Source organism: Salvelinus fontinalis, chromosome 18 (assembly GCF_029448725.1).
Source record: "Salvelinus fontinalis isolate EN_2023a chromosome 18, ASM2944872v1, whole genome shotgun sequence".
NCBI lineage: Eukaryota > Metazoa > Chordata > Actinopteri > Salmoniformes > Salmonidae > Salvelinus > Salvelinus fontinalis.
In genome coordinates, this window is record NC_074682.1 from 4766831 (window position 1) to 4782439 (window position 15609).

Genomic DNA, 15609 nt, shown 5'->3' on the forward strand with positions numbered 1-15609 from the left:
GTGGATTGAGGCATCACACTCTCAATTATGGTGAGTTAGACGGTGCCATACAGTGGAGGCTGCTGAGGGGAGGACAGCTCATAATAATGCCTGGAATGTCGTAAATGGAATGGTATCAAACGTGGTTTCCATGTGGTTGATACCATTCCATTGACTCCATTCCTCAGAAGCATCCACTGGTTCTCTAGTGTGGTCGGGTCCCAGATGTGCTTTAGCTAACTCCTCTGAACTATTGGAGCATGAGAATAATAACCATAGGAGTTGTCTGGAGCACATCAACTCATAGAAAAAAAAGTGCTATCTAGAAGCTAAAAGGGTTCTTCGGCTGTCCATATCAGAGAAGCCTCTGAAGAACCCTTTTTTGGTTCCAGGTAGAACCCTTCTGGAAACAAAAAGGGTTATCTTATGAACCCTTTCGGGAACCCTTTTAAAAAAAATGAATGTGGAGATGTGGGACACCACCATGGCTACTGGTACGGAACATGTTGTTACTACAGAGCAGAGGTTCATGATGGAAGACATCACACAGTTCTCAGTTATGGTGAGCTGGCGTGGTACAGAAGTCTGTTTTAGTTTATCCAACTTCTTGAGTCCCCAGACTATCGTGGTCCTGAGGGCCATGTTTAAGGGGTGTGCTCATCCCCAGTGCCACTATCTTGATTGTGGGGGGGGGGTTCTTATGGCAAGGATGACCTAGACGACTGACACATCCAAATAATGACCATAGGAGTTTTCTAGAGCACATAGAGCAGTGGAGGCTCCTCAGCGCAGGAAGGGAAGGACCATCCTCCTCAATGAATTTCATAAAAATAAAAATAGTGAAATATTAAAAAAGCTATCCTTTTTAGATAAAACTATACTAAATATATTCATATGTCACCAAATGATTTATTAAAACACACTGTTTTGCAATGAAGGTCTACAGTAGCCTCAGCAGCACTCTGTAGGGTAACACCATGGTGTAGCCAGGGGACAACTAGCTTCTGTTCTCCTCTGGGTACATTGACTTCAACACAAAACCTAGGAGGCTCATGGTTCTCACCCCCTTCCATAGACTTCCATAGTAATTATGACAACTTCCGGAGGATGTCCTCCAATTTATCAGAGCTCTTGCAGCATTAACTGACATGTTGTCCACCCAATCAAAGGATCAGAGAATGAATCTAGTATTGAATGCATAATCTACAGCTAGCAAGCACTGTAGCGCATAAAATGTGGTCAGTAGTTGAATCAAAGAGAGATAAAGAAAATAGTTAAACAGTTTTGAACAAATACATTTCTTAAAAATGAAGGAGAAGCAAGAGAGAGCGTGAGAGAGAGAGAGCTATATTTAGTCATTTTACTTTCACTTTCACTTACTTAGCTAGCAAATGCAGATGGCTAGTTTAGCCAACTCAAACGCCCGGCTCAAACAGAGGGATGCTATGTTAGCTAGCTGGCTATGAATATGAAACCCTGGAACTCATTCAAGTCAAGGTAAGCTTTCGGTTTTACAAATTTATTGCCACTGCGTCCCGCCGGTGTAACTGCTAAATTGCTTACTGGCTGTACACTGTACTGCATGATTGTAGCGGATTTACTAACGCGTTAGTTCTATTAGCTAGGTTGACTATGACGTTACTTTAGCTAAAGTGGTGACAACGATGTAGGCTGTGTGTAGCGGCTATGATATTGTTTGGATTGGAAAGGTTTTTTCACCTGGTCACATTCAGCTGATGTGTTGTGCATTGAAGTCCACAAGCGGAGGGAAAAGGTAAAAGGAGGATAGCGCGTAGATGTGAGAAGGAATACAACGTGGCTGCTATGAAAGTGAACTATGTTTGCATGTGATTTATTCCACCGATTCTGTTGAAAACGTTTCTTAAACGGAAGCAAATGAAATGGGGATAAACATCATACCTGAATTGTCCAATAGAAACTGTCGTTTGCAACTGTTGGACTAATGATGTATGTCACCTAAAATGTTTGTAGCAACCTCATGATGAGTATAGGTAAAATGTTTGTATCATGTAGTAGCCCAAATATATCCATGTTACATTGAACTGGGTGAATGGAATATGAATGACAGTTATCCAATATGCTGTAATAGAAGTAAGGTCAAAAAAGTCCTCCCTCGTCTTAAACAGCACTGACCGACACTTACATAGAGATCTGGTGCACCACCTTGCAACTGGTGCAGAAAATGCTGTCACTACAGACCAGAGGGTCATGGTGGAATACAGACATCACACTGTTCTCAGTATTGGTGAGATGGTGCAGTAGTCTGGTCCAGTAATCTGTATCCTATGGTGTGATACAAATAGGAAGAAGAATTGGCTAAAGGAAATTCAGATCTAGGACACCAGACAGTGTTTTTAGAGACATCATCAACTAGACAGATGTTGAGATAAAAGAGACGGCAAGATAAAATTGAAAGTGGCAGAGCGGTTTTCAAAGTGATGCCCAGAGGGGCAATGTGTGGTCCGGAGTCGGCTGCACTACCACTTGACCCAGACTATGGGACTATTGGTGCAGACAGACAGTGTTGTCAGCAGAGTACAGACCTTGATGTGGAACTCAAGGTTTTCATCCATTGCGAATATGTGATTGAAGATGTCCTCTGCAATTCTGGGGATGATCCCCATCCCATGAGGGTCATGCAGCTTGCCCTGAAAGAAGACAGAAGGGATGTGGGAAAAGAAGATGGGGAGTCAGAGAAGACGAGAGGAAGAATGGATAAAAGAAAAACACTTGGGGGAGGTCACTTGGCAGAGGTTAAAGGAGAGTAAAAGACTAGGGGGGGTTAGAGAGGAGAGGGGGAGGAAAACAGTGTAAAAGGAAGAGGGGGAGAGAGAGAGAAGCGGAAAAGAAGGAGGAACAGGGGACAGGGACTTAACTTGGAGGAGAGTCCGATGATATTTAGAGGAGAGGAGATAAGACAGTAAATCATTTAAAGCAAGGGACTTCAACTACTGGAGTGTACAACGATTTATGCCAGTCGGTGTTTTTTTAACCACTCAACTAATCATCAATCCATTGATTAGTTCTGATGGATTCTGGGTTCTGACTCCTAAAACTTGGAATATGGTTAATTATCAGGTATCCTGTTGAAATATTACGTGCTTAGGTTTAGAGAGTCTACACCAGAAGTGAATGGTTATCTGTAGGAGGAAGGTAAATGGTGGGCGCAATGAAGCTTGGAATGTACCGAGTGTAGTGGAAACGATCACATGTGGCATGCACTGATAAGGGGAGAGAGCCATGGATTAGTGGTGAAGGGGGTCGAAGTCAGGTCACGTTAAGGGAGAAGGAACAGTTTATTGCCCGTATCACTTAGTTTCCTGCCTAGCAATAAAGATGCAATTTTTTGCGAGAAGGAGGAGACTCCACCCAAATTGGGGTATGTATACCACCACTGGTGGAACCATATTTTTGTCGGTTCAGCTGTTCGACCCTTTGGGATGAATAAACTTGGTTTAAGCTTTCATTGTGTCCGTCGAGTTCTTATTCTGATAATTAGAAATTGTCGCTGCGAGCAGGGTTCACCATGATTTATAGTCAAACCAGAGAGTCCAGACCAGTGGAGCAGGAGCTGGCAACAAACAAGGTAGACATAGTTCCTACACCTGTTTCCACTCATTTTCACATCTTGGGGAGATGAGAATGGTAGGCTAAACAATTATAGGATACGGACATAGAAAGCCTTAGTTTATTCAGTAGGCCCATTGAGTAATGACCAGCGTGCATATATGGTTGTAGGGTAGGTTCCTTTAATGATAGGTCCCGAGTGGAGGTTTTCCTCTGTGAGATCCATCAGTGACATTACAGTATAGGGTAGGTTCCGTATAGGATAGGTCCCTAGTGGGGGTAATCACCTGTGAGATCTGTAAGAGGGACGAAAGTCCCAGCTGCAGTGACAGTGAGGTAGTAAAGTGTATGTGGATAATGAGAAGAAGGTTGCCTATACATTCTGAAGGTAAGCCACATGCATGGTTAAAAGGACAACAATAAGATATTCGAACACTGAGTTACGTGTATTAGCAGTAGCAAGAAGGAGAATAGTCAGTTTATGCCCTATGGGGAGCATGACAGATTATGTGGAAATAGGAAGACAAGTGTGAACCCTTTTGGTAATGTGTTTTATCAACAACAGTGACATGAGGCGCAACACTGGAATCAGACATTAGGTCATCCGTATTCTCCAGTAATACATTTGCAGACGCTATAGTATAGATTCTAATACAAAGTATTAAGTGCCGTGACCAATTAATAGGCACACTTGCCCTAACTATTCCACGGGGAGGAGTAGCGCTACGTTGGGAAATAGTTAATAGAAGGTGTGAGAGAGACGGGAGAGAAGGAATCGAAACACCCTGGACACCGTCCGGGGAATCCTCAGAATAATAACTGTTGAAATGGCAACCGGCAGCGGACTCGAAGCTCCCGGTAAAGCGGGGCTACACGAAGAGAAGTTAAATGTGCTGAAAAGAAGCGCACAAGCATTCTACCAATTCGGCTTGAATATGGGAAAAAGTGAGCAAACTGGATAAAATTGGGCAGCATTTCCCTGCTGACGGAAAATTCGAATGAAATAAATTAGCAGGATGCTTTGAGAGTGGAAAATAACTCTGCTCACTTCGCAGACGTGCGAGGGGTTTTAATGCGGCCACAGGGAAAGGCACTAACTATAGTTTCAATGGGCAAGGTAAGACAGAGAAACATTGCGAAAAAACATCAAAGCGTAGGGAGGTACATCCCTGTTTTAGATGTGGGTCCGTTGGGCATTGGAAGAATGAGTGTAGAGTGGGAATGGAGCCTGCTGTATTCGGAGGAAATGCTGCCATGCAAGCGTTTGCCTCTTTTTCAAAAGAGCAGAAACAAATCCTCTCCACTCCTTGCAAACTCAGAAAACCTTGGGAGGTTTTTAATCTTGAGACATTTTATGTTGTTTTATTCTGAAATAGATTTACATTTTATGTCGTCTTATTCTGAAATAGATTTATAGAATGGACGAAAGGGTGGAGGGGTCACGAGGAATTAGCATAGGGGTTACCAAACCTAAAATTAACTTTTAAAAAGAGATTTGTGAATCGTTAGACTCTGTGGCGAGAAAATATTGCCGTGTCTAAGGGTATTACATGCTAAATAAATGATGGGGTGGATTAAAACAAATGTTTAATGATTGGAGTAAGGCCAGTGGATTTACCATTATCATGTTGGTTTTTAATAATACTTTTGGATTGCTGATTAAGATGTAGCATAGTGAATGCTAACTAAATGTACACTTTCTTTTCCAGAGGAGAAGGTGGTTTCATTATCTCTCGTTGGAATGTTCCCCGAGACTGTGGTCTTGGGGAGAGCATTTAGTGGTTTTCGGCAGTTTTAAGAATGAAAGTATCTGGATTAGGCCATAAACGGAGTTCCCAGATAAGTAAGGCCTGTTCATGTGTGTGTTTTTGACCTAAGGTTTACCACACCTACACCAGCATGCACACACAACTGAGGTACGAATATTTGTTATTGGTGTTAACACCGTGGGATTTAATTTGTGGGGTATTTTAAATTTTGATTTAAATTGGGTATGCAGAAGGATGGAAATGGTTAAAATGGTTGAAATGGTTGCTGAAGGACAGGGAAAGGAAAGAGAAAGGATATATTTAATGTGGTCGAATGCCCTATATCCTGACGTTATGGTGAGGCCTGATCAATATCACTAGAAATGATCAAAACAGGTGGGATTTAATTATAAAATACATGAAAAACACCAGTCTGTATTATATTTTACCATTACTCTATGGGATACCATTATTTCCTTATGGAGTTATCAGGAGTTGTAATTCTAAGTTGATTGGTTATTCAAATTTGTTTATTTTTGATTTAACATGTTGTTTTTGAATCACGATGTGAATTATGTGTTCGAAGGGGAAATTACTAGTTTCCTTGGGCCCTGGTCTTTGGGTAAATACACAAATGTATTTTTTTCAGTCTGCATATAAACTCAAAAAAAGAAACGTCCTCTCACTATCAACTGCGTTTATTTTCAGCAAACTTAACATGTGTAAATATTTGTATGAACATAACAAGATTCAACAACTGAGGCATAAACTGAACAAGTTCCACAGACATGTGACTAACAGAAATGGAATAATGTGTCCCTGAACAAAGGGGGATCAAAATCAAAAGTAACAGTCAGAATCTGGTGTGGCCACCAACTGCATTAAGTACTGCAGTGCATCTCCTCCTCATGGACTGCACCAGATTTGCCCGTTCTTGCTGTGAGATGTTACCCCACACTTCCACCAAGGCACTTGCAAGTTCCCGGACATTTCTGGGGAGAATGGCCCTAGCCTTCACCCTCCGATCCAACAGGTCCCAGACGTGCTCCATGGAATTGAGATCCGGGCTCTTCGCTGGCCATGGCAGAAAAATCCTGACATTCCTGTCTTGCAGGAAATCACGCACAGAACGAGCAGTATGGCTGGTGGCATTGTCATGCTGGAGGGTCATGTCAGGATGAGCCTGCAGGAAGAGAACCAAATGAGGGAGGAGGATGTCTTCCCTGTAACGCACAGTGTTGAGATTGCCTGCAATGACAATAAGCTCAGTCCGATGATGCTGTGACACACCGCCCCAGACCATGACGGCCCCTCCTTTTCCAAATCGATCCCGCTCCAGAGTACAGGCCTTGGTGTAACACTCATTCCTTCGTCGATAAACGTAAATCCGACAATCACCCCTCATGCCTCCTTGCAGCATGCCATAGGCATGTTCATGCAGATGAGCAGGGACCCTGGGCATCTTTTTTTGGTGTTTTTCAGAGTCAGTAGAAAGGCCTCTTTAGTGTCCTAAGTTTTCATAACTGTGACCTTAATTACCACCCGTCTGCAAGCTGTTAGTGTCTTAACGACCGTGCATGCTCATACATTTTTGATGGTTCATTGAACATGGGAAAGCATGGGAATGTCACGCCCTGGCCTTATTATTCTTTGTTTTCTTTATTATTTTAGTTAGGTCAGGGTGTGACATGGGGAATGTTTATGTTTTGTTGGTTTTGGGTGTTGTTTATGGTAAAGGGGTTGTGTATAGTATATGGGTTTGTGTGGAGTACATGTTTCTAGTGTTGTCTATGTATGTTTAGTTGTCTAGGAGAGTCTATGGTTACCTGAATGAGTTCCCAATTAGAGACAGCTGATTTCGGTTGTCTCTGATTGGGAGCCTTATTTAGGGTAGCCATAGGCTCTCATTGGTTGTGGGTAATTGTCTATGTCAAAACGTTTGTAGCCTGTATGTATGTGCACAACGTTTGTAGCTTCACGGTCGTTTTGTTGTTTTGTTAGTTTGTAAAGTGTTTTGTGTCGTGTTCATCTTCGTGTTGTTTAATAAAGAAGATGGCTTATTTTCCAACTGCTGCTTTTTGGTCCGTCAATCCGCCACACGATCGTGACAGGGAAACAGTGTTTAAATACTTTACAATGAAGATCTGGGAAGTTATTTGGATTTTTATGAATTATCTTTGAAAGACAGAGTCCTGAAAAAGGGACGTTTCTTTTTTTTCTGAGTTTAGAAGGGAAAATATATGTTAATATGGGTTGACAGTTACTCCAAGTGGATTATGATATGTGTATTGCTGATTTCATTTTTGTCTTTGTTTCGATTCAAATTTCACCAGATTGGGTCTGCTGGATTGTTGGGATTCCCCCATGGGTTAGAACTGTTGTTCTGGTCTGTCGTCTCTTGAGGTTATCATGTAAGGTGATGTCAGATGGTGTCTTAATGCATGGTAGTAATAATTTGACCGCGAACAGTGTGTGTGAACCTCAAAACCCTCCCTAACCGGCTGAAGAAAGAGTGACAAAGGCACGCATTCCAAGTCATTAACCTGGGTACGGGTGGCAGGAGTGCGCCATGAGTCCTGAGACATCGCATGTGGAGTGAGCATGGAGAGAGATAACATTCAAACTTCTCTCATGTTGCTGGTGTACTGGTGGGAGAAAAGGATCAGACAGAGTGGTGGTAGCGGCTCAGGTGAGAGACTCGTGTACGTGGGGAAAAACGGATTACTTTATATTGAAATCGGGACATTATCAAGGGCCATCAAATGTGACAGGCAAGCATTGCATATCTGACGTTGGGAAGGAGGAAGTGCCGGGAGGAGGGGGTGTGGAAGGTCTACACTGCGAACAATTTAGACTAAGAATGAATTGAGATACCGACCTTTCATTACCATGCCACTCGCGTCAGGAAAACAGGGTCAAATGGGGGTTGTAAGAAGAGTTATTACCGGCAATAAAAGTTCCCGTTTATAAATGTACATTCTAACCGTGATGATGTGTGCCAGGTTGAGAAGCTCGAATTCGAGTGATAGACTCAAAGTAAAGCACTAAGGACTGTCATTCTAAATTTGGGTTAGATGATTTATAAAATGTTTTAGTTATGATTCGTATACAGCGAGAGAGAGGTGCTCTCAAACTGTGAGGGCCAGGTGCACGACTCAAATTTATTGGGTCTAGGGAGTTTTTTGAATTTTTAGAAACCTTATCTTGAAGTGTCCTCCGACAAGGAGGTTATTAGAGAACTCACTGGATGACAGCTTGGGTCAACCATTACATTTTTTGTTTGTTTTACCATGTCATCAGAATTGTTATGTTAAATCGCATCAATACATATTGCTGATTGCTGGATGAAACGGTACAATTAATTACATACACGGCTCATTGTCTGTGTCTTGCTTTAACACCCAAGTATGAAAATGAAGGAGACGGCATGGAGACAAGCAATGGTTACTTTAGTTGCATTGTTGGGATATCCTTTTATGAGGACTCATGTCACATGGCTTAGTAGCTGGTAACTGGGAGACGGATGGGAGTACCGGGGGCTGTTATTTACATGTCACAAATTAGTAATCTGCCCATAAGGGGAGAGTGTCACGCCCTGACCGTAGAGATCCTTTTTATGTCTCTGTTTTGGTTGGTCTGGGCGTGAGTTTGGGTGGGCATTCTATGTCTGGTGTTCTATGTTGTCCTTGTTTTGTATTTCTGTGTGTTTGGCCTGGTATGGTTCTCAATCAGAGGCAGCTGTCTATCGTTGTCTCTGATTGAGAATCATACTTAGGTAGCCTGTTGTCCCACCTGTGTTGGTGGGTGGTTGTTTTCTGTTTAGTATATGTCACCTTGCAGAACTGTTCGTTTATCGTTTTTGTTGTTTTGACCCAGTATTCGTATTCATTAAAAGGAATTATGAATACTTACCACGCTGCACCTTGGTCTTCTCCCTTCTCCTCTATACGACGAGCGTTACAGAGAGTCTATGTTGTCAGGAAATGACCCGTGCATTACAGTATGTATATTCCCAGGTGAAAGCTGCACATGAGGAGCGGGAGATAACCGAGGGCACGGGCTGAATTCTGGAGATTGAGTGTACATCAAGATACAACAGGCGGGGGTGGTGGGACAGTGATCCTTACAGCACCTGCAATGGTAAAAATCGTCATGTCTCTCTTCGGTGGGTTCACAGTTCAAGTGAGGTCCAGCCGCATTTCGGGGTGAGCTTGAAGACGCCATGACAGAAGGAGTGGAGCTAAAGAGAGAGAAAGACTAGATTCCACTGTAGATGGATTGGGTCTGGGAGCTACTTTAGCTGCCATAGTTGTGTTGGGGCTAGTTGCTTTATTGGTTAAAGCACAGGTGTCAAACTCATTCCACGGGGGGCCGAGTGTCTGCAGGTTTTCGCTCCTCCCTTGTACTTGATTGATGAATTAACATCACTAATTTGTTAGGAACTCCCCACACCTGGTTGTCTAGGGCTTTATTGAAAGGAAAAACCAAAAACCTGCAGACACTAGGCCCTCCGTGGAATGAGTTTGACACCCCTGGGTTAAAGCATCATATAGAAGGATAGATGTTGGGGTAATTGTACACTGGACATCATTCTGAAGGCATTGATGTGAAAGCATATACAGTGCTGAGTTACCTCAAGAGGATGTAGCATTGATTAGGGATACCCACTTGCCTATCGGGTGACGTGCCTATCAGGTGGCAATGGAGGAAGAAGGAGATGGGGAACAAAGTGAAAATAATATGGCTTGGGGGCACCTCTCAGAGCCGGTGGCCGGAAAGGGGACGTTTGGGTGAAAGCATGAGGAGGTTCTCTAGGGCCTTCATTTTTGTGGAATCCAGCAGAAAAGTATCCTAAAGGCATAGAGTCAGGCGAACAGAGAGTGGGAAATGTCATGTTATCAGACTTTGGGTTTTCATGCATATATAATTATGCACAGCTTACCACTTAATACTGTTATGTTTTGTGTGTCTTGTTGCTTTTCAAGTCTGTGCTATCACTCTCTTAGGAACCAGAAGGAGAACGTTGAAATGGAAGAAGTCAACAGCTCAAGGCGGACATGTTATTATCAGTGTTCTACTAGAAATGGAAATAAGATTGTGTATGGTGTGATAACGGAACAGAGTCCATAAGTCTCTGAGTTTGTTAACCTCACTGTGAACGTTAATCATGTTCAGTTTTTGTTCATGTTTTATTATCATTGTTTGTCCATTTATAAGTCATTTATAAGTTGATGTAATGTTGAACAGTATGGCGTTAAATGTTCAAAACGGGGGGACTGATGGATTCTGGGTTCTGACTCCTAAAACGTGGAATAGGGTTAATTGTCAGGTATCCTGTTGAAATATTGAGCGCTATGGTTTAGAGAGTCTACACCAGAAGTGAATGGTTATCTGTAGGAGGAAGGTATATAGTGGGTGCAATGAAGCTTGGAATGTACTGAGTGTAGGGGAAACGATCACGTGGCAGGCAATGATGAGGGGAGAACGGGGTCGAGGTCAGGTCACGTTAAGGGAGAAGGAACAGTTTATTGCCCGTATCACTTAGTTTCCTGCCTAGCAATAAAGATGCAATGTTTAGCGAGAAGGAGGAGACTCCACCCAAATTTGGGTATGTATACCACCACTGGTGGAACCGTGCTTTTGTCGGTTCAGCTGTTCGACCCTTTGGGATGAATAAACTTGGTTTAAGCTTTCATTGTGTCCGTCGAGTTCTTACTCTGATAATTAGAACCTAACAGTTCAATTAGGTGTGCTTTGCTGGGCTGGAACCAAAATCGTGCAACCTGCAGGGAAACTACCCGAGGACTGCAGCTGAGAATCACTGGTTTATATCACTCTACATAAAGAACACTCCAGTCTACGTCCCAAACTGGACAAAAGTAATGCACTTTATAGGGGATAGGGTGCCATTTAGGATACAAGCCAAGTCTAATCTCTGTGGTGATGTGGTCTACAAAAACGTACCTCCATGGTGTGCGTTTTCCCAGAGGAGGTCTGTCCATAGGCGAAGATGGTGCCATTGTATCCCCCGAGTACATCTAGAGACAGAAGACAGAAAATACAGTATGTTCAAAAGAACAGCACATGTATAAAGTAGGAAAGATACAGGACAAAGGACACTAGATGTTACAACACATCTAGATGCAGGGGAGCAGACGCAGTAGACAGAAGGCAGGAGGCAGAGAAGGATTGAAAGTTGGGTCTATGCAGCAACAGCACATTTTGTTAGGAGACAGGAGGCAGAATGCAGGAGAACAGAGGCAGAATAAGGAGACAGGAGTAGGAAGAGGATGTTAGACAGAAGACAACAGCCTCCTCATTCAGCCCATAGCTACAAGACACTGCACCACCAAAGATGGCCCACCGTCAGACAGAACAACACACACATGCATACGCGCTCACACACACACACACACACACACACACACACACACACACACACAACCACACACCCACACACACCTACAGAGAGCACGATACAGCAAGCGATAACAAGCAGCACGACCTCTGTCTTGTCAGACAGTGGGCAGAAAGTCAAACATGAGCAAAAATACATACCAACTACCAGGCTAGGAGCCGGGGAGAACCATAACTACTTTCATCCTATACCATTTCATTTCACCTTCCTTTTATCTTTCCTTCTTTCTGTTGCTTTCCCTCTGTCTCTCTACATCTGTCTCTCGCTCTCTCTCTTTCTTTCTTTGTAAACTATTCTAGTCACGCTGGTGTTGGAGCGAGCCGAAACTGAACCGTCACATAAACAAGTAAGTCAAGACACATGGAATCTGTCTTTGAGAGGAGAGGAAGAGAAGGAAGATAAGAAGCCAGAGCCAGACAGACAATTAGGCCAGTGCAGTTTGGAGGGGGGGGGGGGGGGGGGGGGGGGGGGGGGATCCAATTATCTCTGTACTGCAGACAAACTGAGTTAGACCAGCTCTATCGCATCTCTTTCACTCTGTTCTCCCTTTCTTCCTTGTCTACCGTATGTTTCACACCTCTCTTATGTTCCTTTCCTCTCATCCTTTCTTTTTTTGTTCTCCCCCGTCTTCTTTATTACTACCGTTGATTTCCTATATGCTACGCTCTGGCTGTGTTCTCATCTGTTTCCTCTATTTCTCTTTCTTCTGACAGCGCTTGTTCTTTCCCTTCCATTAATCTGTCCCAGGCTCAATCACAGACGGACAGCGCGACACTCGTTTGTCATGTTAGACAACGGGATGGAAATCTGCAATCTACACGGTCTCTCTATGCATGTGGGACAGGAGAGGGGGGAGAGAGATACAGAGAGAGTGAGAGAGAGAGAGTGAGAGAGAGAGAGAGAGAGAGAGAGAGAGAGAGAGAGAGAGAGAGAGAGAGAGAGAGAGAGAGAGAGAGAGAGAGAGAGAGAGAGAGGAGGAGAGAGAGAGAGAGAGAGAGAGAGAGGGGGGAGAGGGGAGGGGGGAGAGAGATACAGAGAGAGAGAGAGAGAGAGCGAGAGAGAGAGAGAGAGAGCGTGCAAGGAGAAGAGAAAGAGCAAGGGAGAGACAGATAGATAGCTCTAATTTTTCATTCAAGATAAGCTTGCACATGATTGTTATTTTTTTATTTATTCATCAGGGCCTAAATAATAGTGGAATTAAACTTCAGAAACAGAAAGTGCATGCAATGAATGGTCAATCAGCTATCAGTTGTTCTTTGTTTCTGGCCATTTTGAGCCTGTAATCGAACCCACAAATACTGATGCTCCAGATACTCAACTAGTTTAAAGAAGGCCAGTTTTATTGTTTCTTTAATCAGAACAACAGTTTTCAGCTGTGCTAACGTAATTGCAAAGGGTTTTCTAATGATCAATTAGCATTTTAAAATGATAAACTTGGATTAGCTAACACAACGTGCCATTGGAACACAGGAGTGATGGTTGCTGATAATGGGCCTCTGTACGCCTATGTAGATATTCCATGAAAAATCTGTCGTTTCCAGCATTTCTACGTGAACGGTAGTGTAGATAGAAGTACATGTAGACACAGAGAGGAAGAGAGTGTGAGAGAGGGGGCGAGAGCAAGAGAGATCAAAAGATACAGAGAGAGAGAGCGAGAGAGCCAGAGAGCCAGAGAGAGCCAGAGACATGACAGAGAGAGATGGAGATAGAGACATACAGAGATGGAGAGGCTGGCACTCACCTTTGACTATCTGTTTGGCGCAGGTGTTGTACACCTGTTCCTGTGTTGTGTCGGTGGGGAACACCCGGTCAAACACATAGGACTTCCCCTGTGGAGCCAAGACACACAGTTCCTGGGTCAGTCAATGCATCAAAACAAACCCACAGACAAACACCGTCTCTGGCTCTGGATGCATCTCAAATGGCACCCTATTCCCTGAACAGAAAACATGCACTACTTTTGACCCAATTCCCTATGTACTACACTACTTCCCTATGTATTACACTATCATAGGGCTCTGGTAAAAGTAGTGCACTATATAGGGAATAGTGTGCGTACAGAGACAAACACGGCCCTTAACACGGCCCATGAGAATGGTGCCGCAGGGAATGGGAGCCATTTAATGGCTTTCAGAACAATTGTGCTATTTTGTTCAGACAGAGATTGAACCACAAATACTAGGGAGGTTTTTTGAATGCCTCAAAAAGAAGGGCACCTATTGGTAGATGTATATAAAAAAGCAGACATTGAATAACTCTTTCAGCATGATGAAATTATTAATTACACTTTGGATGTTGTATCCATGTTAACAGTTGCCGGAGAGGAAGGAAACCACGCAGGGATTTCACCATGAATCCAATGGTGACTTTAAAACAGTTATAAAGTTTAATGGTTGTGATAGGAGAAAACTGAGGATGGATCAACAATATTATAGTTACTGCCCAATATTAACCTAATTGACAGTGAAAAGAAGGAAGCCTGTAACAGAATAAAAATCTTCCAAAACATGCATCCTGTTTTCAAACAAGGCATTAAACTATTATTGCAAAAAATGTGGCAAACCAATTAACATTTTGTCCTGAATACAAAGTGTTATGTTTGGGGCACTCTTCATATTTTCAGCATAGTGGTGGCTGCATCGTGTTATGGGTATACTTGTAATGGTTAAGGACTGGGGAGTTTTTCAGGATAAAAAGTGAACAGAATGGAGCTAAAAAGCACAGGCAAAATCCTAGAGCATAACCTGGTTCAGTCTGCTTTTCATCAGACAATGGGACATTAATTCAACTTTCTGCAGGACAATAACCTAAAACACATGGCCAAAATGGGCAAGTGTTACACAGTCTTCACTGACATTTTCAACCTGACCCAGTCTCTAATACATGCATGCTTCAAGCAAACCATCTTAGTTCCTGTGCCTAAGAAAGCCAAGGTAATCTGTCTAAATGTCTACCACACTGTAGCACTCATATCTGTAGCCATGACAGGTTTTGAAAGGTTGGTTATGGCTCACATCAACACCATCAAACCAGAAACCCTATACCCACTCCAATTCGCATCCAGCCCCAACAGATCCACAGATGATGCAATCTCAATTGCACTCCACACTGCACTTTCTCACCTGGACAAAAGGAACACCCCCGTGAGGATGCTGTTCATTGACTACAGCTCCGTTTTCAACAACATAGTACCCTCCAAGCTAATCACTAAGCTAAGTACCCTGGGACTGAACATCTCCATCTGCAACTGGACTTACTGACGGGCCGCCCTCAGGTGGTGAGGTTAGGCAACAACACATCCGCAATCACTAAGCTAAGGCCCTTCATGCATGCGTGCTCAGTCCCCTCCTGCACTCCCCGTTCACCCACAACTGTGTGGCCTTGCACAACTCCGACACAATCATTAAGTTTGCCGACGATACGACGGGGGTAGGCCTGATCACCGAAGACAATGGAACAGGCTATAAGGAGGAGGTCAGAGACCTGGAAGTGTGGTGCCAGGACAACAACCTCTTCCTCAACTTGGGCAAGACAAAGGAGCTTATTGTGGACTACAGGAAAGGGAGGGCCGAACACGCCCCCATTCACATTGACGGGGCTGTAGTAGAGCGGGTCGAAAGCTTTAAGTTCCTCAGTGTCCACATCACTAAGGACCTATCATAGTCCAAACACACTAACACAGTCGTGAAGAGGGCACGACAATGCCTCTTCCACTTCAGGAGGCTAAAAAGATTTAGCATGGGCCCTCAGATCCTCAAAAAGTTCTACAACTGCACCATTGAGAGCATCTGGACTGGCTGCATCGCCACCTGTTATGGCAACTGCTTGGCATCCAACCGCAAGGCGATACAGAGGGTAGTGCATACGTTCCAGTAC

General features: G+C 43.5%; 1 protein-coding gene across 1 annotated transcript in view; it reads right to left on the reverse strand.

The window, feature by feature from the left end:
* Positions 1–15609, reverse strand: part of LOC129814833 (kinesin heavy chain-like) — a 139548-nt gene that overhangs the window by 84430 nt on the left and 39509 nt on the right. Inside the window, exons 2-4 of the mRNA XM_055867907.1 lie at positions 13475–13562; positions 11280–11353; positions 2544–2648 (exon numbers count right to left, since the gene is read on the reverse strand). Coding sequence (XP_055723882.1) covers positions 2544–2648; positions 11280–11353; positions 13475–13562 — 267 coding nt within the window. The remainder of the gene's footprint in view (positions 1–2543; positions 2649–11279; positions 11354–13474; positions 13563–15609) is intronic.